At 46.2% G+C, this 26,700-nt stretch overlaps 1 protein-coding gene across 1 annotated transcript; it reads right to left on the bottom strand.

The window, feature by feature from the left end:
* Positions 1 to 1,719: 1,719 nt before the first annotated feature.
* On the bottom strand, positions 1,720 to 26,213 carry LOC138267812 (DNA replication factor Cdt1-like). The gene is made up of 10 exons (XM_069217029.1): positions 25,697 to 26,213; positions 24,891 to 25,040; positions 23,955 to 24,262; positions 19,730 to 19,933; positions 16,421 to 16,566; positions 16,206 to 16,306; positions 14,660 to 14,848; positions 11,255 to 11,398; positions 3,113 to 3,314; positions 1,720 to 2,611 (listed from the first exon to the last, which is right to left on the bottom strand). The coding sequence occupies exons 1-10, from the start codon at positions 26,024 to 26,026 to the stop codon at positions 2,448 to 2,450; spliced, it is 1,938 nt and encodes a 645-aa protein (XP_069073130.1). The 5' UTR covers positions 26,027 to 26,213; the 3' UTR covers positions 1,720 to 2,447.
* Positions 26,214 to 26,700: the final 487 nt, after the last annotated feature.

The following is a 26,700-nucleotide window of genomic DNA, read 5'->3' on the forward strand; positions in this document are numbered from 1 at the left end:
GTTCATTCACAATTATTAGCTAATGAAGGACTGGTGTTAAAATGTCAGTTTTCCTTTCGTTCTAACTTCCTAAACGTGTTTGTGACTGCACGAAAAACAGTAAATTGAAAAAGAAGCCCAGTACATAAAGGAACTAAAAAGAGTGCGCACTGCAGGGTCCATAGTTCTCAGCTGAGAAAGCACAAAATAAAAGATGGGCCCACACCGACACAAACCGATTGACCGAAATAAGAGGCATTTTAACAAAACTGGCATTTTTCAGCATGAATCTCGCAAGCAGTGGGAAGTTGACCACATGCAATGGAAGACAGCAGAACTGAGCTGACGACTCGGGCCGCAAAAGAACTTAAAGCTGCACACACAGTCCTAACAATAAAATTCCGAACGAATATAGCTCAAATGCTCAGAGCAAAGAAAAGAATGTCGATGGGTTATATGAAAGCTTCATGCTTCACTCGCTTATTCCTGCATTGCAGGCTTAGTGATTGGTCTTTTGGGCTAAGATTCTACGCAGTCAAAGATGCTCTCAGGATGCAACCAGGAGAAGTCGCCATCCACTACCCTCTCAATCACGAGTCGTCTGCCTAACCTAGAGCCCGTGGTTTAAAACCGCGTTTACCACCCTGTGGCCCGGGACCCCCCTGGCGGTCCACGAAGAGTCCTTTGCGACTGGTTAGAAAATTGAATGTTGACAAATTAATAAAGTGGCTAAATGCACACTTGAACATTTTTAAATGTAGTGTAAATTTGAAGGAATTTGAAATTGGAAGGTAAACATGAAATTAGTATCCTCAGATTGATTTGTGGGAGCGAGGCAGGTGCAAACAGAATATAATGTGGACACTGTGATTTGAATTTAGAAAGACTCCAACCAGATTATTAAAAATGTAATTTATTGTAGCTTAGTTGTTTGCAAATTAAATGAAGTGAGTTATAATTTGTGTATGTGTTTGATGAAATACTGGTTTCTGTACAGTGTTCAGGCCGGAGACCCCAGCTTTCAGTAATGACTCATTGGGGCGGGGGTGGCGGATCTCCTGGGTTCCTGTATTGATTCAGTGGGGGTCACCGGGTTCCAGTAATGACTCAGTGGGGGTCCGCAGAACTCAAACGTTTGGGAACCACCGGTTTAAGATCTTCTACCACCAGTATGCCAATTCCCTAGTGTCAGAAACAACAATTTAGGAACACAGTGTACCAAGGCTTAAAGTTCCCGCAACCAATTACAATGACTGCAAGCTTACAAAAAAAATGTATGCCAAGTAGTACCCTCAAAACCACAATTAGCAGTGTGTAAGCCTTTTCAAATGTTGGGTGAGCTGTCAGACTGACTGCCACGATTTCTAAACAAGCCATCAAGGGGCAGCAATGAGGACGGGGATAATTCGGAGACAAACATTACGTTTCATTCACGGACAGAACCCATGTCCAAGACTTCAACGCACATGGACTGCCAGAGAAAGCAGCACCACAACCAACGACTGGCAATCACAGACACACGATCAAGATTACTCCAGCCTGGTTACCATTACATGTTAGAATGTTCAAGCTGCACCTCTTAACTTCCTTCACAAGAGATAATCCAGGCACAGTGCTGACAACTCCCAAACTAGCATCAGAGAACAAACCCCACCAAAATACAATTTGGGCCAAATAACCCCATTCTCACCACCCGGTCAACAGATATGGGACCTCAAATGACAACTACCACCTGAAGAGTTTGAGTACAAGGATCTTTTTAATTAAAACAATATTTTGCATACAACAGGTGAAATGGATGGTGCAACAGTTAGACCCAAACACAGGCTATTAAAAAAAGAATAATATATATATAAAATAAAATGTGCAAATTAACATGGCTAGCTCTATAAAAAGGGACTAGAAAGTCCATGACTCAGAAGGGCTGTCTAAACCCTCCACTACACATTGCTGGCACGTGGTGCAAGCCAACAAATCCAGTGTTGACCTTTCCCCTTCCCACCAATCCACCCCTTCCCACATCATCAACATCGTAGGTTGTGCATCACAGTAAGACGGCCACTTGATAGAACAGACAAAAACACGGTTAAGTAGTCCTGCTAAGATACCATGCTTGAGCAAGCTAAAGTTGAGCAATGTGCTTGGAGTCTAAAATCTTGGTAGATTAAAGCATTTAAAAGGGCACCTGCTGCAGAAAAAGTGGAGAACATGACCCAGTAAAAAAACAAAGTTTAAAGAACCCTAGAAGGGGACCAAAATAGTTATTTCCAGGTACCTAGGCTGTTACAACGTACTTCAAACAAAATGCAAGATCTGCTGCAATAAGGATTCCCGATGCCAAATACAAATTTTTCAAAACGTTGATGTGCTGCAAAAGTAAGTCTGCTCAGTCACGCAACTCTGAAAGATGTGCGCAACGCTCAAAATCCCATTCCAGAGCGAGTCTAGTCCAAGCGAAGGTACAAAGGCTACAGTCTTTCTTCTTCCTTTACTTTCTTATCCAGAGCCTCGAGGACAGCGCCGAGCTCCACAGTCTTGTCCAATTTCAAGTAGGTTTCTTTCCGGATTGTGTGAACGCCGAGCCAGCTGGGCACCAGTACAGCGAGGAGGCGGAGGTGTCTCTCCATCTCTCCTATCAGGAAAGAAGACACATGGGGGTTACTTTCTGGTTACCGATCAAGGAAGATAAGCTACATTATAGCCATGGTGTGAACGTCTATGGAAGTTTTGCACACTAAAGAGACTTCATAAACACGAGTACTCAATATATCCACACATGTATGATTGCCAGTGGCAAAAAAAAAAAAAAATTCAAATTGCAAAAAACAAACAAACTTTCCATTTGTGGTGAGAAATAGTAGGAAATGTACTCCAGGGCCAGCACCAGCCAACCCCCACCCCCACAATTTTGTGGGATAGAAGCAGCGCTAAGTTCTCACGTGCCAGAGAAGCTTCCATGCATGCGGTTACACGGGGTGAGCTTAAACTGCAGTGGAGGGTGGTTACGGGGTTAGCTTAACTGCGGAGCCTCAGTGAGAATCAATGTTTATTTTCGTCATTTTGGAGTCTTAGAACATGTTTTAAATAAACCACCACATAGTAGGAAAGAGACATCTGTCTCATGGAGCCTTACTCTGCGTCATCGAGGAGCGATAGCTGCCGATCACTCTGTTGCAGGAGACCTCCATGGTCAGTGCTGGCTTCTTCTCCGACACAAAGACGTTCCGCAATATCCGGGCCATTTCTGGAAGCCTGGACATCATGGCGAGCCGCTCCTCTTGCTGAGGGTTCCGCGTCATCAAGGCTTGCATTTTCTGAGCTTCCTTGGCTCGGATCTGAGAAGCAGAAATTTTAAATATGTGGTTGACTACACAGATGGCAGGAGGGGAAAACAAATAAATAAAGATGAAAATCAGAATAACGAAAGAAGAAACCAGGCTGTTAACCTCTTCGAGATATCTAATTACACATCCCCAGCAAACATGTGCAACTTAAAGCAATGAACTGCATGTAGCTGGGAATTTCCTTAGGTGGTCAGAAACAACGGCTTGGTTGGGGACTAGCATTACAGTGTCCTCTTAGCAGCCTGGTAACAGACCTCTCGCAGGGAGATCCTGCGTGCATTAAACTGAACCAAGATCAGACACCCCACTAGATCGAGGGGCTTCTCAACTCTCCAGGATCAGGTAAGAGAAACGTGTATTTTCTGTGCTAGACTGGATGCAGGAATCAAACAGCATCCATGACCCAGGGAGGGCGACGACTGTCCCACTGCCTGCAAGAAATCTGGCAATGGAGGCCATAAGAAATAACATGGACACACTGGCTACCCGAGTGCTGCTGGGCCGGATCGGTAGAGGTGCAGGCCGATTTAAGATACAGGTGAATCGGACGATACATCGCAAACCGGCTTCCATCGGGTCTGTGAGGTAGTTACAAGGGAGACCTCTTCCTTGGCGTCCAAGACATGCAGAGCGCATACACATGGTTAGTGTGATTGTTACTACCCAAACACTTTGTGCAACAGGTGTCGTTCAAGTACGGTTGCACCTCAGCATCAGTAAATCATGACACTTCGTCAAGAACAGTGACGATTCCGCGCTGCCAAGGCACTACACACCAAACACCAGTGAAGGCCTCGGCCAACCACATTTACAGCACAGAGACTATTGTTCTAAATCCAGGCATTTAGTCTCTGCTGCTTTCTCAAGACATTGGATTAACGAATGTTTTAAATCCCCAAACAGGGAAGAGACACAAAAAAAAAAAAAAGTGTACTATGATGATCTAGTCCTAGCCCGTGACACCCCTCAATGCCATAGGGGACAACTCAGGGGGCTTGTGTCCACGTGGCCAAGGTTCCCATAAATATATTAAAGACGAACAGTAACTGGGATCCTACGCAAAGTGAAAGTTAATCCAGGCCAGTTGAAACCAGGCAAGTTCCGCTAGTTATAACTTGGGAATTAGGGTCGGTGAGAGACTTTGAACACGCTCATCTCAAACAGCAAAGGTCAGAGAGGTTGTTCAAACTGCTCCAGGACCAGTGAGATGAACCTTACCAGACAGGCCACAGGCCACAGCCCAGAACCTGGGATGGAACCTCCATTAGGGCAGCTTCACAACCTCAGTCCTGCAATAACGCCCCCCTCCGGCTATTCAGGTTCTCGCAGGAGATTCGGATTTGGTTCCCCAGTGTCTCCTGGGAGACTGACGCCTGAGCGAGTTACTTTTATTTAATCAGTCAGTCTGCCCTGGGGCCTGCAGCTCAGTAGCCCCTTCTCTCCTCAAAGTAGTTAAGGTTTATTCTTATCATGGCACTTAAGACTCGTTTCATTCAATAAAGATTATTAGCAGTAGTGTGGGGGGCGGAGAGGGGGGAAATAGTTCTAAGAGAATTAACGTTTTAAAAACTGTTCACATGGACATCTCTTTGCACAACCATATGTACTCGCAACACCCTGGAGTCCCAAAACGGATTCACCAGCAATATCAGTGGCCCTCCTCCTACCCATCCAATCAACAGTTTACACAGTTAGACGGCGAGGTCCCATAAGATCCTATGACCTACAGAGCCATCCCAACCCACACTAGACACCAGGGAGTATTACATTTTAAAAGCCCCACCCCAATTCCAAATAAAAAGGATCACCCCCCCCCTCCAAAACAATCTGCAGAAAAACAAACTACACTCGATCTGAAACCAGTCACAAAGTCCACTGGACGCCAGTGAAATATGCGGGCTGCACCATGTGCATGCCACCTGACCCAACTAAAAGGGGTAGTTTTACCCCCGATCTGCCTCGATTTGGGGGACTGGGTGAATAGGGCAGAAAGCCCACTATATGGCAGCAATACACATTTTTAATAAAAATAGAATGGGCCCAACACAGCTTATCAGGCCTCACACTTGCCCCTAAAACCTCAGTCTTTCTGCTACCCTGCGGACTACAGCATCCCATCGGCAGGAAAAAGGACATTTGATTCTTCAGAGTTGTTTTTACATACGGGCCAGGAAAGTTTGGCAAACTCGCCATATCATCCCACTTGCAATGGTGAACGGCTGCACTTTTTCGCAAGGGTAGGCTGACAGCTGGAAAATCCTACCAGACCGACAGTTCTGAAAACTGGACATCTGCATGGATCCCAGACCGTTTCCATACCCACAAAGGCAGCTAACCTCAAACTTTATCTGAAATCATAATTTTTCCTTACATTTCTGTGATAGAAACATCAGGAATCTACAGGAATCCACAAAAGTCCTACCACCCTGCAGTGCACCACCTGTGCCAATAAAAACGCAGTGCCGCTTGTTTGGTTGGGCCAGGAGCCAGTGACAGGAGTGGGTCAATAGGAGTCCCATGCAAGGACTCAGAATGACCTTGATTCGGTCCTGTCGCAGGCACTAGGCCCAGCCACAGAACAGTGGCATCATTTTTATTGGCACAAGTGGGGAATTCTGTGGATTCCACCAGATTCCAGACATTTTTAATCACAGAAATTTAAGGAAAATGTGGGATTTCAGGCAAGTCACCCAATCCGGGATTCTGCTAGGTGTCTAGTTTTAAAAAAATGTGCATGTTTGCCAGGTTTTGTGCCAGCTGACCCAAGGCCCAAAAACCACAGCAACCCACTTTGCAAAATAGAAAAATAGAAGAAAAGAGAAAGGTCAGGTTTGAGTGGAAAAATCTCATGTATCCATTTGTTTTTTTGGGTTTGAGCAGTTCCCTCAGGCAGCACAAGCCCTACCCACACTAATGAGGTACCATTTTTTATCCAAAGTGTAATGCTCAGTATAAGTGAATGACAAAAACAAAAATCTCTCACATTTCTGCGATTTAAAGTTCTGGAATCTGCAGAGTTAAAATCTGAGGTTTGCAAGGTATTCTGGATAACACAACACTACAATAGCCACGCAAGTCATCCCATCCTGGATTCTCCTAGGTGTCTAGTTAAAAAAAAAAACAAAAAAAAAAAAAAAAAAAAAAAAAAAATTTAGTTTGCTAGGTTTCTTAAGTGCCGGCTGAGCTACAGCCCAAAATCCACAGCCACCTATTTTGCAAAAAAAAAAAAAAAAGTGCCAGTTGAGTGGAAAAGTGATATGTCCATGTTGCGTTTTGGGCACTTTCCTGTCACAGGGACTAGGCCTAGTTGCACAAGTGAGATTTTTATCAGAAGACTTGTGGGAGCATTCAACAATACTAGGATGTTTGTCATTAACATTTAGATTTTGCTGCATTTCTGCCTCCCACATGTAAGCCAGTTGGTTTCAGACATTTTGAGAAATATCCTCTAAATTATATGCTCCTATGGGTACCTACAAATTCAGAGATGTAGAAATAACCACAGTTCCTAAACTCCATAGCTTGTGCTCATTTCACGAATATGTAAGTTTCCTTGATATTAATTTTTCACTTCCTATTACACCATAAGGATTAGTCTACACTCTGTACTCCATGAAAAACCATTGTACGGTGCAGCTCAGTTGTTGAATCTGGGTTACCTCCGGTTCTTGGAGAACCTACAAACCCTATGTATCACCAAAACCAAGGGGTCTAGCTTACGTAATGGTGCACTGCTTTTGTAAATTAGCCATTGCGACAAAGTGAGATGAACACTGAAAAAAGGCTGTGTTCCCCCTACTTGTTTCCAATTTTTTTTTTGGGGCAACACTTTTTGGGAAAATCCTTAGGCATCTACATATGACCCCTTGCTAAATTCACAATTCTGGCCACTTTTCAGAAATCTATAACTTCTCAGAATCACCCATAGGTTTCATACTGGTTTCTACTAAACTGAAGTAGGTTGAAAGCACACACAAAAGAAAAAAAAGTTTTTTTTAGCTACCTCTGAAAAAAGCCTCAACTGGTCAAAGAAGTTTTTTTTCTTCTTTTAATTCAGCTCTGCATGTTCCTGAAAGCTGGTGATTTTAGCACAGTAAACTATGGTGGTGCTATTTTTTGTAAGACAGAAGGGGGGGGGGGGTGAGGGGGGAGATTGGGGGGAAGAGACGGACTTAAACCAGAGCATTTTTTGCTATATTCCCCCCCTCACAAAAAAAAAAAAAAAAAAGCTATATTTTGGACTTTCTCTGTCCCCTCTTGGGACATCCGCAAACCCTGGGTGCCTTTAGAATCACACAGACGTTGAGGGGCAAAAACCAAAAACAACAAAGTTGCAGTGGATACATTATATGGACAAAAAAATATGGAGGCCTGAGCACTAACTACTACAAATACTTAATCGAAGAAATCCAGTAACCACTTAGTTTTGTTGGCAATCCTACCTAGCATGAACACACAGGGAAGTGGGTCAGGGAGGGTGGCAGGATCAGCTCCTGTAACAGCTTCACGTTTCTAAAAAAGTACAGGTGTCGAGGAACACCACGTGTCCAGGCAAGGATCACTTCATAAGCTCTTCCCAGCAACCTGATACCGTGGTGGCATCACCGTAGGCACAGCCACGCAGTCAAACCTTTCTAGCGCAGCCCAAAGAAAAGTGGTCTCAAAAGCTGAACACGTGCAACCTCACAATGGGACAATAATCCTTTCCTATGCATTCACAATTTTTGTTACAGAAGGTTCAGGGAAATGAACTGCCAGGATCACAAAATGTATTGAAATACGGAAACTAGAATCAGAACCCAGCTATTATCATGCCAGCCGGGTCACATTTCGACTCGTGCTGCTAGCTGCAGCAAGACATTCGCACCATAAAGGTCTACCGATAAAGCAAAAGCACTTAGGAAAAAGGGGAGGGGGAGGGGGGGGGGGGGGGGAGTGGATGTATGGCCAGTCACCCACAAAACACCAGGCACCTTCCCAGTGTGAGCAGCGAGATTACCAACCTGGAAACTAACATATAAAAGCGCGTCTGGTAAGTGGAAGGATTGGCTCAGGCGGTCTCATAGGTACACGACAAGCAGCACTGCAGGGCTCTTACAGGCAACGAGTTCACTGGTGGCAGCAGCGGGTGAGCATCTAACAGGGCAGCACATTGTGCAGAGCAAGCTCTCCACACTAGACAGCCGGGCAGCACTACACGCCACAATACACATGCCATGTAAATGTAAATTTGCACTTGTATAGCGCACTACTCACCCGTTAGGGTCTCAAGGCGCTGTACTCATACCGCTATGGGACCCCTCCTGGCTTTTCCCTGTGAGGTGCCCACTCCTGGGCACCCCCAGGGTGAAGCCAGGCATCCAAGCGCTGTTGGGGCCGTTGTGGAGATTAAGCAAGCTATTGCCCAGAGTTGCAGAGTGGGACCCATGAATTAGATTAGGCACCGAGGCGAGAATTATCTGGTCAAGGGGAATTGAGCCCAAGACCTGCCGAAGCAGGACTTGAACCCTGGTCTTGAGCCAGATCTCTGCTTCAGGGTCTGCCGCTCTAACCATTGAGCCACACTTCTCCACTGAAGCAGAACCCTCATCTCCACAGTACAGGTGTCACAGGCAGAGCACATGCAGCAGCAGTACAAGCTTTACACAGGGGTGTAGCTTCAGACGAAGTGTTACAGCCTTGAAAAAGTCCCTAGACCATGGGTACTCACAAACATTTCCCCAGGGGCCACAAAGTTTGGTCTGTGGTGTGACCGAGGGTCGCGCTGATGCTAGCAGCGTGATGATCAAAGGGAGGCGGGGACTCTGGATGGGGAGGGGTGTAAGGGGCAGCAAAGCATATAAATCTAGCAGCTGAATCGCTTAATGTGAAACCAGAAAACCTGGCATTCATCCCAGCTTCCCCACTTTACCAAATTGTGTGATCCCAGGCAATTGTTTTATTTCACGTTCCCTTTATTATTGCACATAGGAGGACCTCACAATGCATGACTTCAGTATGTGTGCTGTGCGAACCCTTCTCCTGTGTTTTATTTAATAAACTAGGACGTTGTTCAGGTATAATTGCAAATCGGGCCAATCAAAGATTGCAGATGACTGAATTAATCCATTATTGGCATTATCATCAAGGTGAGGGTATGAATGAATGTGTCTGAATTTATATTTGAAATCTATTGTTGAAAGAAAAAAAAAAAAAAAAAAAAAATCTCCTCCATGCTCTGATATCATCTGAAGTAGTAAGATGAAATGGTCCTGTGTGTAAATGAAGCACTTTTTGAATTTTTAAGGACCCTTATAGTTGCAGACATTTGCTGCAAGATTTCTTTAAAAAAAAAAAAAAAAAAAAAAGTGTTCCTGCAGTTAAGCGGTTCAGGACTCATTCCTTACTTCCTTTATCTTCAACAGTGTTTAAATAAAGTATCGCCTGTTGAGTTCAGTAAACCGCAGCCTAGTGCTACTGCTTCCCTGGGGGGCCGCATTTAAAAGGTCAAAAGGACTGCATGCGGCCCCTCGGGCCGTACTTGGAGTATCACTGCCCTAGACGAAACATGTGTCGGCTGCCTGGTGTTCTAAACAGTAGCAGCATATTGGTTAACTTGAATACCTCAAATGGAATAAATGTTGCTTTATGCTGGTACAATTAAGATGCACATGGGACCATCTCCCACCCTGTAGCAGTCACCAACCCAGAGAGATAGAAAAGGACATTTTCCAATCAACAGCCGCCAAGAGAGATACAAGCAGTTGCTCAAAGACTAACTCCAGATCATGGATGCAAGGCTAATTAATGTTTATGCCTAACCGACTAGATGTTTTATCTGACCAGTATGCTTCTGTCAACTACTACACAGGTGTATACCAACACCTAGGTGTGCAGGCTTGTCTGCACCTACAACCAATGCTAAGAAAAATATCTGGCTCGATTAAATTCAGGACAAGGGAATCCCATCTGTTGTCAACATTTACCTATAACCGCCGCCCCCCCATCCCCCCCGACCCCGCCCATGAGGTGGTGTGCTGATGCAGTGGCAAGCCCTTAGCAAAAGATTACCTCCGTAACTTACTGCTGTATTACTGTGTCAGCCTGCCATTAGTGAGGTGAAACCTTTGGCCAGATTAGGCTAATGTGTAAAAATTACAAGCTAACGTACTATCATAAAATTTGCCTTTATGCTGCATAATTTGCCATTTCTTGCAACACTTTCGTCAACCCTATTCCTTAGCTTCACCCTCCCATGGCCACAATTTCAGTGGCCCTGCCTATAACCAAGAGAATCACGTTCAATTCCCCCACCTGCTATTAACTGCATACACTTTGGTTGCAATCCTATTAACACCTGCGCGACGACGATCTCGTCCTCAGAATAAAAGAGCACAAGGACTCAATGCCAGAAATAAGACCAGGACACCATCTTTGATTTTTGGCTCGCTCCTTCGCTGTGGTGAGGACCATGTTCCTGCAATAAAGTATCCGTGGTCAGTCCCGTCCGCTGGGACTAAATACGTCAGATACATGGGGCAAAAACTGGGCGCAGACAGTGTGGCGCAGGCAAACTTTTGCAGACCAACCACTAGATGGCAGGAAACGCACAGTATATAAAACTGTGCAGCTACGGAAGGGAAAAACAGAGCGCCTAATGCAAACTTGTTCAAGTGTCGATATTTAATTCCATGGCAGAATTTGTAACCTAGGTCCACCTCAGAAACACACTAACTTTCACTGGTCTTACCCTTCAAAACTGTAAACTTCAGAGAGCTTGGAAAGGCTAACTTGCAAACCAGAACAGCTTGAGGTAGAGACGGGGGTCGCATAGTACCCCTCAGAGTAAGGGGAGAATACGAAGGATTAATGCCACATTGTGCTAATGTTCTCTTCTCCCTTTTGTTGGTTTAAGACAATACAAGAATGTTTAGATGGGCAGTAGTACTCACTCTCTCCAGGAGGGACTCTGGAACTCCCTTCAAGGCACCGGGGACGCTGGCGGCGGCGCTCGGCTTCACAGGGTCGGCCTCTTTCGTCTCCGCCATGTTCGTTTCCACAGTCCGCAAGGCCAGATTTGCCAGCGCTTTCTCCATCTATACAGGTGAAAAGGCATCACGTGTTAATGTGTGAGGGAAACACGGTGTCTGATCTGGACTCCTCTTACGCACAGCGATAGCTAGATACTGTGGCACCAGTGAGGGGGCAGGTGGGGTATTCACAAACCAAAAGACAAGCACTGGCAAAGGCAACAACTCTGGAATTGGCTCCCAATATTTTGGCTTTGTTGTGGTTTGGCTCCTCCTCAACCAACACTAACCAAAATAAATAAAAATTGCAAACTGCTTTTTTGGTATAAAAAAAAGCACAACTTGCCACAGTACTCCTTGGCAGCAAGGACCACTTCTTAGAGTGCGGGTGTGCTCCTTGGGGGAGCACAGGGTGCGGTCACTCGCAGCGAAGGCAGCCAACAGCTTAAGGTCTGTCCCACTCCCCCACCTTGTATGCTGTAAGGCACACAGACTAACCGATAGAGGGCTGGCAGCCACCCCCCCCCATAGAGAGAATAAGACTACAAAAAATGAAAAATACAAAAACACACCAAAGTCACTTCAGTTATCAAGCCATCACAAGGAAAGAATTGTATTGTCCCTTCTCTCTACATCTACCGCATCATACTGATTGGTTAATATTAACCTGCACACACCCTGCATGTTGTCTTCTGCGTTCCTTCCACGGTTCCTCATACTTTGAAATCAGATCTCTCAAACAGCAAATACTTTCAAACATTTCCTCTGGTCTGATCGACGGCTTTCCCACATATACATGAAAGGCTTTCAAACCCCCCCCCCCCACAAGAAGGCATGGTGAACGCTGGGCAGTACTGGTGCCCACGAGACATTCAAACAATGGGAGATGGTCTGTGGGGCCAGGTTGTTTACAGGGGAGGGGGCAGCACTTTCCTACAGCATTCTCAACCAGGTAATCGATGGGTCACAAATGGCGCGCCAAATTTACTAATTATTGCTGCTGTACCACTCTTTTCAACCACCCAGTTATATTGGAAGTCGGTGGATATTTACATGATCATGTTTAGTGCAGGGTTATAGAACTATACTCTCCCACTCCCTATGGCCAGTCAGATTTTATCAGGACAAGCTGTTTCTAGGACCTGCTCGCAAGTTCTGGGGAACTGAAAAATAACTGGTGGTGAGTGAGCAATAAAGAGGTCTTTAAATCGAGCCAAATATGCTTGGCATTCAGAGATGGGTGAAAGTCAGTTCGCCTTCCTACATTTACTTCACTTGGACTCTAAAGTTGAAGGACTTTATAAAGTGAACTGGAACAATCGTGCTGAGAAAAACGTGTGAAATGAAAGGCTTTAAGATTTTAGGCTTTTTTTTTTCTTAACATAACATTGAAACAACTAATAAGTGAACTGTACTAACATTTCAAAATATATTTCAGTAGTTATGAAGGCACATTTTTGCAATTCTGCGAGGTTAAAAAAAAGTTTTATAGGATGAAAACAAATCAGAACAATTTACTTGGTGATGTGCAAGTGTTAAATATTTTTGTTCAAACCCAATTTCCAAACACTCTTTAACCAGATAGTTTTATCATTAAAACTAAATGTTAGTGGAAGGTTTGTGGCCATTTCAATGGAATATAGGTGTAATATCTGTATATCTGTAAAATGACCGTGCGCTACCCACACAGTCCTTTAGTAAAATATTTATGACCCTCTATTTCCCCTTCTATAAGCTTTTAGTATGGAGGACTATCCGAAATCACATGCCTGTCAGTCTTTCTTTGAACCCATATACCCAAAACCTAACTATTCCTTGTATCAACCAATGGCTTATCACATAACCCCCTTCTCTAATAACACCATTAATGTGCACAGAGAATGCTCACCAACACACCCATAAGACCATTTTTACTGGGGTACAGCAAACCAGGGAACACAGACATGTTTTGTTAGGGTGACGAGGCATCCTCCAGTTAGAGGTAGAACCAAGACGTAGGACTCTTTGGTTTGTTCGAAGGGAGGGTACAATCACAGAGATAATCACAAGGTGAAAGTAACAGATTATTTCAAGGAACAGGTATTTTCGAGCAAAGGTTATAAAGCCTAGCCCTAAATTGTAAGGCATTACTAATGCAGACTGTAGGTCCTGGGTAACAAGTATACACTTGGATGAAGAAGTCACTGTAGGGGAGTCTGTGCATCATTAGAACTGAGCATTGTTATTGTGCAGAATAGTGATCTACATTCAAATTCCCAAGTGTACATTTAGATGTTATTGCCCATGAAACGATTTTGCTAAAAAGTTCAACACCAACCTGTTGAAAATGATGTCTCATCTACTTTGAGCAACATTTATTTTTGCTGTAGGTATTCAAGCAAGTCATGTTCATTTTCGAATGATATTGTTCTTGAACAGAAGACTCTGGCATGGGTTCATTAATGTATCTTTCCAAGAATGTTCCAACTGCTTGCTGTATTGCATTCACTCACAATAATTCATTGTTTTGTATTTTGTTCCGACATAACTGGATGACATCAGCATGGGGGGGGGGGTGAATTAATAGTCGTGTAGTCGAATAATGTGGTGTGGTAAGGCTGCATGAAGTAATTTATTCCAATGTTCTGATTTGCTGACAATGCTTTTGCTCACACCATGATGAACTTACACTGGAGAACAACAGAGTACCTCCAATTTATCAATGTGGCATGCGCTCACACAGGTAGTCTGTATCCTGTCAACCACTGAGTTCAACAGTATATTCTGTCCTCATGCCTAACCGGATGCCATTCATGCCATCAGGACATAACTAGCGTTTAGCTAATGTAATACTATATTCGCTGACTATTATTTCTCAGCAGTACAAATGAACGTCAATGTAAGCAAAAACAAGTAGCTTTAGAGGTCAAAGTAGTGCTCCTTTTTAGGTCAAGTGGGCAAGCGCTCCGGCCTGTTGTAATCCATCTGTGGACTTTAAACCACAGCCACCACTCGCCCATCACTATAATTCGTTCGTGGGCTTGCCTTTCAAAAATCCTTTATTATCATTGGTAAAGGCTTTGTTTGTCCCTCCTTGGGGCAGTTTTGTTACTGCCTTGGCCATCGACTGTTACATGGATAATTGCACTTTTGCCAATATGTTCGACTACAAGCAAACCTTTTTCCTTAGGTGTCTCTCCTTCACGCTCATGGTGGCAGTGGCACTCTAAACCGGTTCTTTTCATTTTATGTGGCAAGAAAAGTTGAGTTAAGAATTTACAACACTAACAGCTGTAACTCAAGCAAACGCGAGCCCCATTGCAAATAATTGTTATTGCCTGGACTTACCTTGGGAGTCATCATGCCACGAGCCCTGTTCAGTACTTCCTGCGCGGAGGTCATCTTATTGACCTGTGGAGGCTGCGGGAGCTCAGCAGAAGGAACATCCGGCACAGTATCTACGTTAAAGCGAGGGTGCCAGCGAGTGATGCTGTCATCAGCCACAACCAGACGGGAATCCAGAGACTCCAGGAAAGCCTGCCCAGAAAATGGAATGTTATTACAAAAGTGCAGCAAACATGTCAAAACAGTGGAGCCTCCGCACTCAATTATTCAGCAGGAGTCAAAGGAGGGGTCAGAGTTCTCACAAGATCTTGAGCATAAGGGGCAACTGTGCCAACAGAGGTATTAAAACCAGGGCCGCTGGAATAAGGTGGCAGAGGAGTGCCAAAGGGTTGTGTAAATTAGGCAGCAAGAAAAGGCAAATGATGCAGCATAACGTGGCACATTTGGTAATAGTATCACTTCGTCATTTTTAAACATGGTAACACTGTCTGGTCATTGCACCTCATTAGTACCAACCTAGTACTCAAATATAACAATAAGCAACAGGAAAATGACAAGTCCAGCTTTGCAAATGGCCTTCCACCACGCAACATCTGTTGCTGGATCTTTCTATAACTTTTGACCCGTCTGAGCTAGAAACATCTTTTGTTAAAATCTGCAGCTTATGCGGCAGATGCAACACATTTCTAATTATGCAAAAATTGCCACATCCGCATAATTATATTGGTCCAGATTACAACTTCAACAACATGCTGCATTTAAACTGAAGTGCTGGATAGAAACCCCCCCACTTAACTTTGTGCAGAGGGATACTGGTGGTGAGAGACAAAATTGTACAAGTGAGTGCTGAGCCCCTGTCCTACTCATATACTGATGTCTTTACAGAAAAGTGTGACATTGTTTCTTGAAACCTAGCAAAATATCGCGTGGATGTGTTGCAATAAAAGGCACACGCCCTGAAAAAACTATGCTTAAACATGCACAGGAAACCCATGCTCAAGAGTCACAAGTTCAAACGCCTAAGTCCATCTGATGCCAATAAAGTCAGACCAAATGTTTAAAAATCATCTCACCAAGCATCAAATAAAAAAGTGGCACATAGCACTCACAAGTAAACGACAATGTAAGCTACAGTGTTTATCTACAAAAGGGTGGATGCATGTCACCTAGGATATCATTTACACTTCTCCACCCTAATTCCTTAATTCTTTCTGCTCTTCTCTCATTCCCTCCTTCAGACATGGAGCTTAAGATCAAATATTCAGAAGTTTGTATGTCCAAGGAGGTTGTGCAGAGGAAGAAATCAAGTATGCTAGTAACTAGAATTGCATTAAATGCCCCTTGGAAAAAGTGTATACCCGCACAGATCAACTATGGGTGAGAAAACAGGAGACTTTACTTAAAATCTTTTTGCCAAAATATAAAGTCATAAGCATTTGCTTTATGGTACCCACTCAAGCCCACTGCAAATGAAGTGATGTGCAAAAACAGTAGAGATGACGTTCCACTCATACATAGTCATCCTTACTCTCCTCAATCACAACCGTACCCTGTGATGCCGCTTTACTATGTTCAACAGGTTGCTTCCGAAGACGCGGCGTCGCTCCAGGAGGCACGATGCAGAGAGCTGCGGCCGCCCATCCGGCTTTTCTGTAGAAGGGCAAAATAACATTTTTAGTGTAATTTGTTCTGGGCCTCTAGGAAGTAAATGTACAAGTAAACTAAACTACAGCGGATGTGCAGGGTGGGAGAGCAGCAACCTACCGTTGGCAACTAAGGGCTCAACAGTGAGCTGATAGTCAGACTTTTTCATGCCATCCTTGTATGTTGGGATATTGTTCTCCTGGCGGAAACGGTAGGCTGTGGGATAAACTGTTTTGATCTGACCAACGTTTCTCTCTTCAAAAGGCCTGCAACACAAAAGAAAAGTTGGTAATGGCCACGTGTAAGGAAATGCCTCCTTGGCATGGTTACCCCCTGACTTTTTGCCTTTGCTGATGCTATGTTTTGAATTGAAAGTGCGCCGAGGCCTGCTAACCAGGCCCCAGCACCAGTGTTCTTTCCCTAACCTGTACTTTCGATTCCACAATTGGCACACCCTGGCATCCAGGTAAATCCCTTGTAACTGGTACCCCTGGTACCAAGGGCCCTGATGCCAGGGAAGGTCTCTAAGGGCCGCAGCATATCTTATGCCACCCTAGGGACCCCTCACTCAGCACAGACACACTGCTTGCCAGCTTGTGTGTGCTGGTGAGAACAAAACGAGTAAGTCGACATGGCACTCCCCTCAGGGTGCCATGCCAACCTCATACTGCCTATGCAGTATAGGTAAGTCACCCCTCTAGTAGGCCTTACAGCCCTAAGGCAGGGTGCACTATACCATAAGTGAGGGCACCAGTGCATGAGCACTGTGCCCCTACAGTATCTAAGCCAAACCTTAAACATTGTAAGTGCAGGGTAGCCATAAGAGTATATGGTCTGGGAGCCTGTCAAACCAGGACTCCACAGCACCATAATGGCTACACTGAAAACTGGGAACACCCCAGAGGGCACCTTAGAGGTGCCCCCTGAAACCTAAACCAACTACCCGTGTAGGCTGACTGGTTCTAGCAGCCTGCCACACTCGAGACATGTTGCTGGCCACATGGGGAGAGTGCCTTTGTCACTCTGTGGCCAGTAACAAAGCCTGCACTGGGTGGAGATGCTAGCACCTCCCCCAGGGAGGAGCTGTAACACCTGGCGGTGAGCCTCAAAAGCTTACCCCATTTGTTCCAGCACCGCAGGGAGTGGAGTTGCCCGCCCCCTCCGGCCACGGCCCCACTGTTGGCGGCAAGGCCGGAGGAGATAATGAGAATAACAAGGAGGAGTCACTGCCCAGTCAGGACAGCCCCTAAGGTGTCCTGAGCTGAAGTGACTAACTTTTAGAAATCCTCCATCTTGCAGATGGAGGATTCCCCCAATAGGGATAGGAATGTGCCCCCCTCCCCTTGGGAGGAGGCACAAAGAGGGTGTACCCACCCTCAGGGCTAGTAGCCATTCGCTACTAACCCCCCAGACCTAAACACGCCCTTAAATTTAGTATTTAAGGGCTTCCCTGAACCTAAGAATTTAGATTCCTGCAACTTACAGAAGAAGAGGACTGCTGAGCTGAAAAACCCCTGCAGAAGAAGAAAGACACCAACTGCTTTGGCCCCAGTCCTACCAGCCTGTCTCCTGCCTTCTAAAGAAAACTGCTCCAGCGACGCTTTCCCCAGGACCAGCGACCTCTGAATCCTCAGAGGACTGCCCTGCTTCCAAGAGACCAAGAAACTCCTGAGAACAGTGGCCCTGTTCAACAAAGACTGCAACTTTGTATCCAAAGGAGCAGATTTAAAGACCCCTGCAATCAGCGTGAGACTTGCAACACTGCACCCGGCGACCCCGACTCGACTGGTGGAGAAACAACACCTCAGGGAGGACCCTCCGGCGACTCAGAGACTGAGTAACCAAAGTTGTCCCCCCGGAGCCCCCACAGCAACGCCTGCAGAGGGAATCCCGAGGCTCCCCCTGACCGCGACTGCCTGACTCTAAAATCCCGACGGCTGGAAAAGACCCTGCACCCGCAGCCCCCAGCACCTGAAGGATCGGAACTTCAGTGCAGGAGTGACCCCCAGGAGGCCCTCTCCCTTGCCCAGGTGGTGGCTGCCCCGAGGAGCCCCCCCTTGCCTGCCTGCACCGCTGAAGAGACCCCTTGGTCTCCCATTGATTCCTATTACAAACCCGACGCTTGTTTGCACACTGCACCCGGCCGCCCCCGCGCTGCTGAGGGTGTACTTTCTGTGTGGACTTGTGTCCTCCCTCCCCCCCCCCCCCCGGTGCCCTACAAAACCCCCCTGGTCTGCCCTCCGAAGACATGGGTACTTACCTGCTGGCAGACTGGAACCGGGGCACCCCCTTCTCCATTGAAGCCTATGTGTTTTGGGCACCACTTTGAACTCTGCACCTGACCGGCCCTGAGCTGCTGGTGTGGTGACTTTGGGGTTGCTCTGAACCCCCAACGGTGGGCTACCTTGGACCCCAATTTGAACCCTGTAGGTGGTTCACTTACCTGCAAGAACTAACATTACTTTACCTCCCCCAGGAACTGTGAAAATTGCACTGTGTCCACTTTTAAAACAGCTAAAGTGTGTTTTATGTATAAAGTATATATGCTATTGTGATTATTCAAAGTTCCTAAAGTACTTACCTGCAATACCTTTCAAATGAGATATTACATGTAGAATTTGAACCTGTGGTTCTTAAAATAAAGAAAATATATTTTCTATAACAAAAACCTATTGGCCTGAGTTTGTGTTTCTCATTTATTGCCTGGGTGTATGTACAACAAATGCTTAACACTACGCCTTTGATAAGCCTACTGCTCGACCACACTACCACAAAATAGAGCATTAGTATTATCTCTTTTTGCCACTATCTTACCTCTAAGGGGAACCCTTGGACTCTGTGCATACTATTCCTTACTTTGAAATAGTGCATACAGAGCCAACTTCCTACACCACGTCAAATACTCCGAGACATAGACACCTTTTAAAAAAGCATGCCTTGGTTTCCTTGCAGAGATTACTTCCTGTACAGCCCATTATGCCACTAAGATTTTCAAAGTACTGAACAGGCACCCTGTTCTCCTGTTTTCGGCATCACCTGTGCCCAGAACCAGCTGACATATGTCTGAAGGAGGACAGAGAGATACTGCAGGTCTTAACAGTATGGATACCATGGGTCACAAACTGCTACAGTCACAAGAACAAGCAAACTAACACTGTGCCAAAGTGTTCCTAAATTTGTAATCAAAATAACTAGTTATCCATCACCAGTTACATCATGACGTTCGATAACTTGAACAAAACACACACAGCCTTCTCAAACAGTGAGAAAATTATGACAGAAGTGGTAACACCAGTAGGACCAAGAGACGAAAACAAAAAACATCTCAGCACCAAACGTTCACGCACATGAATAGGCAATGGGATCCCAAGCCCACACTTGAAAAATGAACGACGGAAGAACTGACTCCAGGGGACAGCCCACACTTACTTGTGCATCATGTCCTGCACGCCTTGCTTCACTTTGGCGAAGGTCACAGTCTCGCTTCGGTTGAAGAGCATTCCCACGATGGTGTCCATGCTACGGAACATCTCAGCCAGAACCTTGTACTTGTAGGGCAAAGACAGCCCAGGAGGCACATCCTGGGCAAGGGTGTGGAAACGCTGGTAAGCAGGCGCCTTCTCTGGAACAGGGCTGGAGAGACCAGAAAAGGGGAGGAATTAGAAAAAGTCCAAATAGAAGCACTGAAACTTAGTTTAATACACACTCCACCTCAACCATCAATGCACCAACCCAAACTATGAAAGGTAGACTGCACTTCCAGCCTTCGTCATTAGAAGATTATCTCCTGTGGAAGAAGAACACTGCCCAACACAGGAACAAGCACACAAAACCTAAACCATTATCCCAGATAACAAATACGATAACTAAAATGTACCATATATCCAATGCAGCAGACCATGATAAAAAGGTATAAAAGCACACTAAACAGTCAAAACTCACAGTGGTGGTAAAAGGAAACACAGGAGGTTCAGAAACTATCCAGCCAGCCACACCCTGGAGCCCAAAGGATGAAACTATGGATGGAAGAGTTCCACCCACTAAAAAAAACATGAAAACTGTGGCCTGCTGCATACCACACCTCAGCTCCCAAAACCTCCTCAAATGAAAGCTATGAGTAGTTTCACCTCATGTCCTACCTCATCAGAAAACTCAAACCAGACAGCCACAGCTGCATACCACACATACAACTTCAGCAGGCGACATACTAGTGAAAAGCTATGGACGTACAGTGCATGTCTATGCCCAGCCACTGGGAGTATACCATCTGAACAGGGTGGAAAACGTACTTGTTAATCCTATGAGTTTAACAACATAAGTCCCAACATTAACTAAATCTCAAATAAATTTCACTTCGCCTACTTTGCAATTAGTTGGTCATTTCTACACTTGTTAAATGTCTGGGAATAAATAGGTTGCACCAACATATAAAACATAGCAATAAGCAACAGAAAGCTGACCAATCAACCTTTGCAAACACCCTTCAAGGTGCGGCAGCTCGGGTCACTGAGTCTAGTAACTTTTGAGCTGTTAAAGATGGACATTTTTTTGTTAAAATCTGCAGATCATACAGCAGATGGATTGTGTGACAAATGCAGCAAATCCACAGTTACGCAAGAAATTCTGCGGATGAGTACTATTTCTAAATAATGTTGGACCAGATGAAGGACATCTGTGCCCTAATATATAAAAACAGGAAAATAGGATGACATACTTTTTTTCATGACTTCGAGTGAAATCATCAGGGCATAAATAAGCAGTAAAGGAGAAATATGACCACCACAGCATGCATTATATATACTGTAAAGAAATGGCTCCCTGTTGCAGTTTCCCCCCACTTCTTGACTGATGCTGACTTGACTGAGAAGTGTGCTGGGACCCTGCTAACCAGGCCCCAGGACCAGGGTTCTTTCACCTAAAATGTACCATTGTCTCCACAATTGGCACAACCCTGGCACCCAGGTAAGTCCCTTGTAACTGGTACCCCTGGTACCAAGGGCCCTGATGCCAGGGAAGGTCTCTAAGGGCTGCAGCATGTCTTATGCCACCCTAGGGACCCCTCACTCAGCACAGACACACTGCTTGCCCGCTTGTGTGTGCTGGTGGGGAGAAAATTACTAAGTCGACACCCCCCTCAGGGCGCCATGCCAACCTCACACTGCCTGTGGCATAGTTAAGTCACCCCTCTAGCAGGCCTTACAGCCCTAAGGCAGGGTGCACTATACCACAGGTGAGGGCATAGGTGCATGAGCAATATGCCCCTACAGTGTCTAAGCAAAACCTTAGACATTGTAAGTGCAGGGTAGCCATAAGAGTATATGGTCTGGGAGTTTGTCAAAAACGAACTCCACAGCTCCATAATGGCTACACTGAATACTGGGAAGTTTGGTAACAAACTTCTCAGAATAATAAACCCACACTGATGCCAGTGTTGGATTTATTAAAAAAATGCACACAGAGGGCATCTTTGAGACGCCCCGTGTATTTTACCCAATTGTTCAGTGCAGGACTGACTGGGCTGCGCCAGCCTGCTGCTGAGAGACGAGTTTCTGACCCCATGTGGTGAGGGCCTTTGTGCTCTCTGAGGACAGAAACAAAAGCCTGATCTGGGCGGAGGTGCATCACACCTCCCCCCTGCAGGAACTGTAACACCTAGCAGTGAGCCTCAAAGGCTCAGGCTTCGTGTTACAATGCCCCAGGGCACTCCAGCTAGTGGAGATGCCCGCCCCTTGGACACAGCCCATACTTTTGGCAGGAAGTCCAGGAGAGATAATGAGAAAAACAAGGAGTCACTGGCCAGTCAGGACAGCCCCTAAGGTGTCCTGAGATGAGGTGAATGACTTTTAGAAATCCTCCATTCCATCTTGCAGATGTAGGATTCCCCAATAGGATTAGGGATGTGCCCCCTCCTCCCCTCAGGGAGGAGGCACAAAGAGGGTGTAGCCACCCTCAGGGCTAGTAGCCATTGGCTACTAACCCCCTAGACCTGAACACACCCCTAAATTCAGTATTTAGGGGCTCCCCAGAACCTAGAAAACTAGATTCCTGCAACCTAAGAAGAAGAGGACTGCTGAGCTGGAAAAAAACCTGCAGAGAAGACGGAGACACCAACTGCTTTGGCCCCAGCTCTACCGGCCTGTCTCCCCCACTTCTAAAGACACTGCTCCAGCAACGCTTTCCACAGAGACCAGCGACCTCTGAAGCCTCAGAGGACTGCCCTGCATCTAGAAGGACCAAGAACTCCTGAGGACAGCGGCTCTGTTCACCAAAGACTGCAACTTTGCAACAAAGAAGCAACTTTGAGACAACTCGTGTTTCCCGCCTGAAGCATGAGACTTGGCACTCTGCACCCGACGCCCCCGGCTCAACTTGTGGAGAACAATCACTTCATGGAGGACTCCACGGCGACTACGAGACCGTGAGTAGCCAGAGTTGGCCCCGAGCCCCCCACAGCAACGCCTGCAGAGGGAATCCCGAGGCTCTCCCTGACCGTGACTGCCTGCTTCAAAGACCTGACGCCTGGTAAAGACTCTGCACCAGCAGCCCCCAGGAACTGAAGGATCCAACCTCCAGTGCAGGAGCGACCCCCAGGTGGCCCTCTCCCTTGCCCAGGTGGTGGCTACCCAGAGGAGCCCTCCCTTGCCTGCATCGCTGAAGACCCCCCTTGGTCTCCCATTGAATCCTATTGCGAACCCGACGCTTGTTTGCACACTGCACCCGGCCGCTGAGGGTGTACTTTTTGTGTGGACTTGTGTACCCCCCCTGTGCCCTACAAAACCCCCCTGGTCTGCCCTCCGAAGACACGGGTACTTACCTGCTGGCAGACTGGAACCGGGGCACCCCCTTCTCCATTGAAGCCTATGCGTTTTGGGCACCACTTTGACCTCTGCACCTGACCGGCCCTGAGCTGCTGGTGTGGTAACTTTGGGGTTGCTCTGAACCCCCCCACGGTGGGCTACCTTGGACCCAAACTTGAATCCTGTAGGTGGTTTACTTACCTGCAAAAACTAACAAACTCTTACTGCCCCCAGGAACTGTTAAAAATTGCAGTCTAGTTTTAAAATAGCTATATAGCATTTATGTGAAAACTGTATATGCTATTTTGCTAATTCAAAGTTCCTAAAGTACCTACCTGAAATACCTTTCATTTGAAGTATTACTTGTAAATCTTGAACCTGTGGTTCTTAAAATAAAGAAAATATATTTTTCTATACAAAAACCTATTGGCCTGGAATTGTCTGAGTGTGTGTTCCTCATTTATTGCTTGTGTGTGTACAACAAATGCTTAACACTACTCCTCTGATAAGCCTACTGCTCGACCACACTACCACAAAACAGAGCATTAGAATTATCTCTTTTTGCCACTATCTTACCTCTAAGGGGAACTGTGTGGAAGCGGGATTCCAGGGAGAGCAGTTGGTTGGTCCTGGGAAGCCGGTGAGCAAGGGACATGTAGATTCATATTTACAAAAAATAAAGGTAGCGACATATCCTACCTCTGCGCGTAAGTCTTTCTTTCGTGCTACCACACAACAAAGATCTAATAAAGGCAACACATCAGCAAAATCACAGACTAGCGCCAAATGAAGAATTTTAGCAGTCCTAGTGAGCTCCTGGCCAAGCACTCAAGCCCAAACCGCCAGGGTATACTTGCCTTTCCTCACTCCTTTGGGCTCTGTCCCCAGACTCAACAAGCATAGGTTTCTCCTCTAGTTCTTTGGCCTTCTGCTTCCGTTTCAGCGCTTCTAACTTCTGCAGCCGTTTTTGGAGGCTCTTAAGATCGGAGGTGTTGATCACAGGCGGTGCTGTTGTTGGGGCCTTGGGGGAAGAGGTGGCATTCGTTGCAGCTGGTGTTGGTGGAGTCTTGGTCGCCGGTGATGTTGACAGATTCAGTTTCTGGGTTAGCTCTTGGATTCTCTGCATGCGCGATCTGAGCTCTGCCAGGTTTCGGGTTGGCTCGGCCTGTAATGGAAAAATAGAATTAGGACAAGGGAAGGGGGTTCTCCTAAGGATGTGACTGAGTCTAATACACAATGGAGCAAGGCACAAAACAGAGTACCTCAAAGCTTCTAGACATGATGCCACAGCAGAACAACAACATGTGCTAAGATCATAAAGGGCAACGCACGGAGTAAGCCAAGGGTACAAGTCACCATGGATACACACACGGCTCTGCAACACTAAGAGCCTGAATACGAGTGGGTCAGTTAATTCCAATCCACAGAGTAAACCCTTGTTTATGCATGGGTCGCAATGAACATAATTGAATGTATACGGTAATTATCTGATACATTAAACACCTTAAGCTTTGTTAAATTTCAGGTCAGACACGACAAAATTTAACACTGGAAATAGGTATGTTAATTACCGTACAATCAGGATTCGGGTGCATTAAACGCGTTATTCCCCACAAACTCTTAATAGGTGATGTTTATTGCACACTGTTGTATTGTTATTTGGCAGGTACGTAAAATAGCACCTGCACTTTTAGTTCAGCCCTTAAACAGCTTTAGGGTACCGCAAATGTTATACAAGTGTGTCAAAACACATTGTTAACTACTGCCACAGAGATGATGCGCCTTCAGCCCACCTTCACTTCCAGAAAATTGGGGTCATCTTCCCATCGACTGTCTTGCCTCAGCCCAGGTGACAGGATCCCGTTGGCCACATTTTTGGCATTCTTGTCCAGGGATGCAGGGGTGGACGGCTGAAGGACTGGCCCAGAGTTCAGACTTGCAACCTGCAAATGGTGTTCAAAGCTATCACTCACCACACATGAGCATAACAGAGGATGCATGCATTGCCATACAAGTCAAGTATGGTGAAGTGTGCAGTGTACAGAAAGCCTACGCTAAAATACTTCATGCAAAACAATGCCATACGTACTCTGTCGCCACTGGTTCATACTCTCGCACTTCCGGGAAACAAATACCCTCTTCAACATACTTTTTCCACCCTGGTTAGCGACTGGGTATTCTCGATACCTCCTTGTAGTTCCTAAACTTAAATACAGGCCCATCACGTAACTATTCGGGAAGTTATCTCCACCTATTTTTCTAGTTGCCCCATTGCAACTACTCGCCCCACTTTAGAAACTCTGTATTATGGACTTACCCTCCACCGATAAACAACTTGCATCCTCTAGTATAAGTACCTGCGCCAATGCACCCCCTGGTTTACGCACACACAAACCCACAAGAACGTAAATTACACTCTTTTGTCATTTTTCTGTAAGCTTGCCTACCTCGAAGCGCTAACTAGGGGAAACCGAGTTTAAAGGACTTTCCCAGTGCTCGAGTCTCCTTTAACACATGCCATTGGAAACAGTTGTCGCGTCCTCTTTCTTTAGTTGCTCGCCAAACTTCCCTTCCCCCACTCATTCGATCTCAATCTTACCTGCTCAACGCCCGGGACCTCCCGCAACTCAACCCCAGGGAGGATGAGCTTCTTGCGGGCAGATCGCTTGGCCTCCACGGGCTGGGGGTCGCTGTCGGATGATGGACGCGCTCGCTTCTTCCTGTTGGCCGAGGAGCGGGGGGTGCACAGGGCGGGCGGGTCGGTGCCAGGCGGCGTGCGGGGCACGGAGAGCTCGACGTTCCGCGAGGGGCTGAGCGAGGCCGCGTGCTCGGCCAGCAGCTTGCGGCTCTTGGTTGCGCCGGGCCCGGGGGAGAACGGGGTGCCGGATTTCGCCTGGGCGAAGTAATCGGTCATCCGAAGCTGGGCCATGGCGGGTCACAAAGGAAGAGGCACACGGTGTTCTGAAAAAGAACGCCGCGGAAGCGGGTAACAATGGAGCGGCCGCAGCACGTATCTTTAGGGGACGCCGGGTAAGGTCACAATAGAGATTGGAAGAAACCACGGACACGGAGCTCTCTAGAACGGCTGTTTCTGCAAGTAAAGTTTCGCGGGAATTGGAGATCACGTGACCAGGAGGGCTTCCAATAGGTTGGGGCGGGAGGCGGGTTGTTTCTTTGCTAGGTCCTTTGCGCCTGCTGTAGTTCCGTCTTCCCATCATGCTCTTCTCCCTATTGAACTGTGTTTAGTGAGCTACTCCGATGTTTTTGGTGTAAGATAGTTTTGTTTTTTCCCTTGTTTACGCATGTACTTTATCCCATTGACTGGTAGCCCACCCCCTCACTACTCACTAACTGTTTCCACAACAGTTAGCTGGACCAATCGTACGTCTTTTTTCCCATGTATTTTTGGGCTTCTCGTACCTGGAGTTTGTGGATTTCTTTGGAGGACATCGAAATAACAAATAAAAAACATTTGTACATTTTGCGTGTTTTTTGGCAAAAAAGGGCTGTGCAAGAAAGCATTTTGTTCCTGAAAATAGCATCAACAAAAGAACTGCTGTGCTAAGATACCATCTTCCCAGCTTTCAGGAACAAGCACAATTG

Source organism: Pleurodeles waltl, chromosome 12 (genome assembly GCF_031143425.1).
Source record: "Pleurodeles waltl isolate 20211129_DDA chromosome 12, aPleWal1.hap1.20221129, whole genome shotgun sequence".
NCBI lineage: Eukaryota > Metazoa > Chordata > Amphibia > Caudata > Salamandridae > Pleurodeles > Pleurodeles waltl.

Excerpts from the sequence above, each read along its gene's own strand:
- LOC138267812 (XM_069217029.1), bottom strand. The coding sequence starts at position 26,026 with ATGGCCCAGCTTCGGATGACCGATTACTTCGCCCAGGCGAAATCCGGC. Across the intron at positions 11,399-14,659 it reads GTGGCATGATGACTCCCAAG|ATGGAGAAAGCGCTGGCAAA; the intron begins GTAAGTCCAGGC and ends TCACCTGTATAG. Across the intron at positions 3,315-11,254 it reads CAGAGTCCCTCCTGGAGAGA|ATCCGAGCCAAGGAAGCTCA; the intron begins GTGAGTACTACT and ends TCTGCTTCTCAG.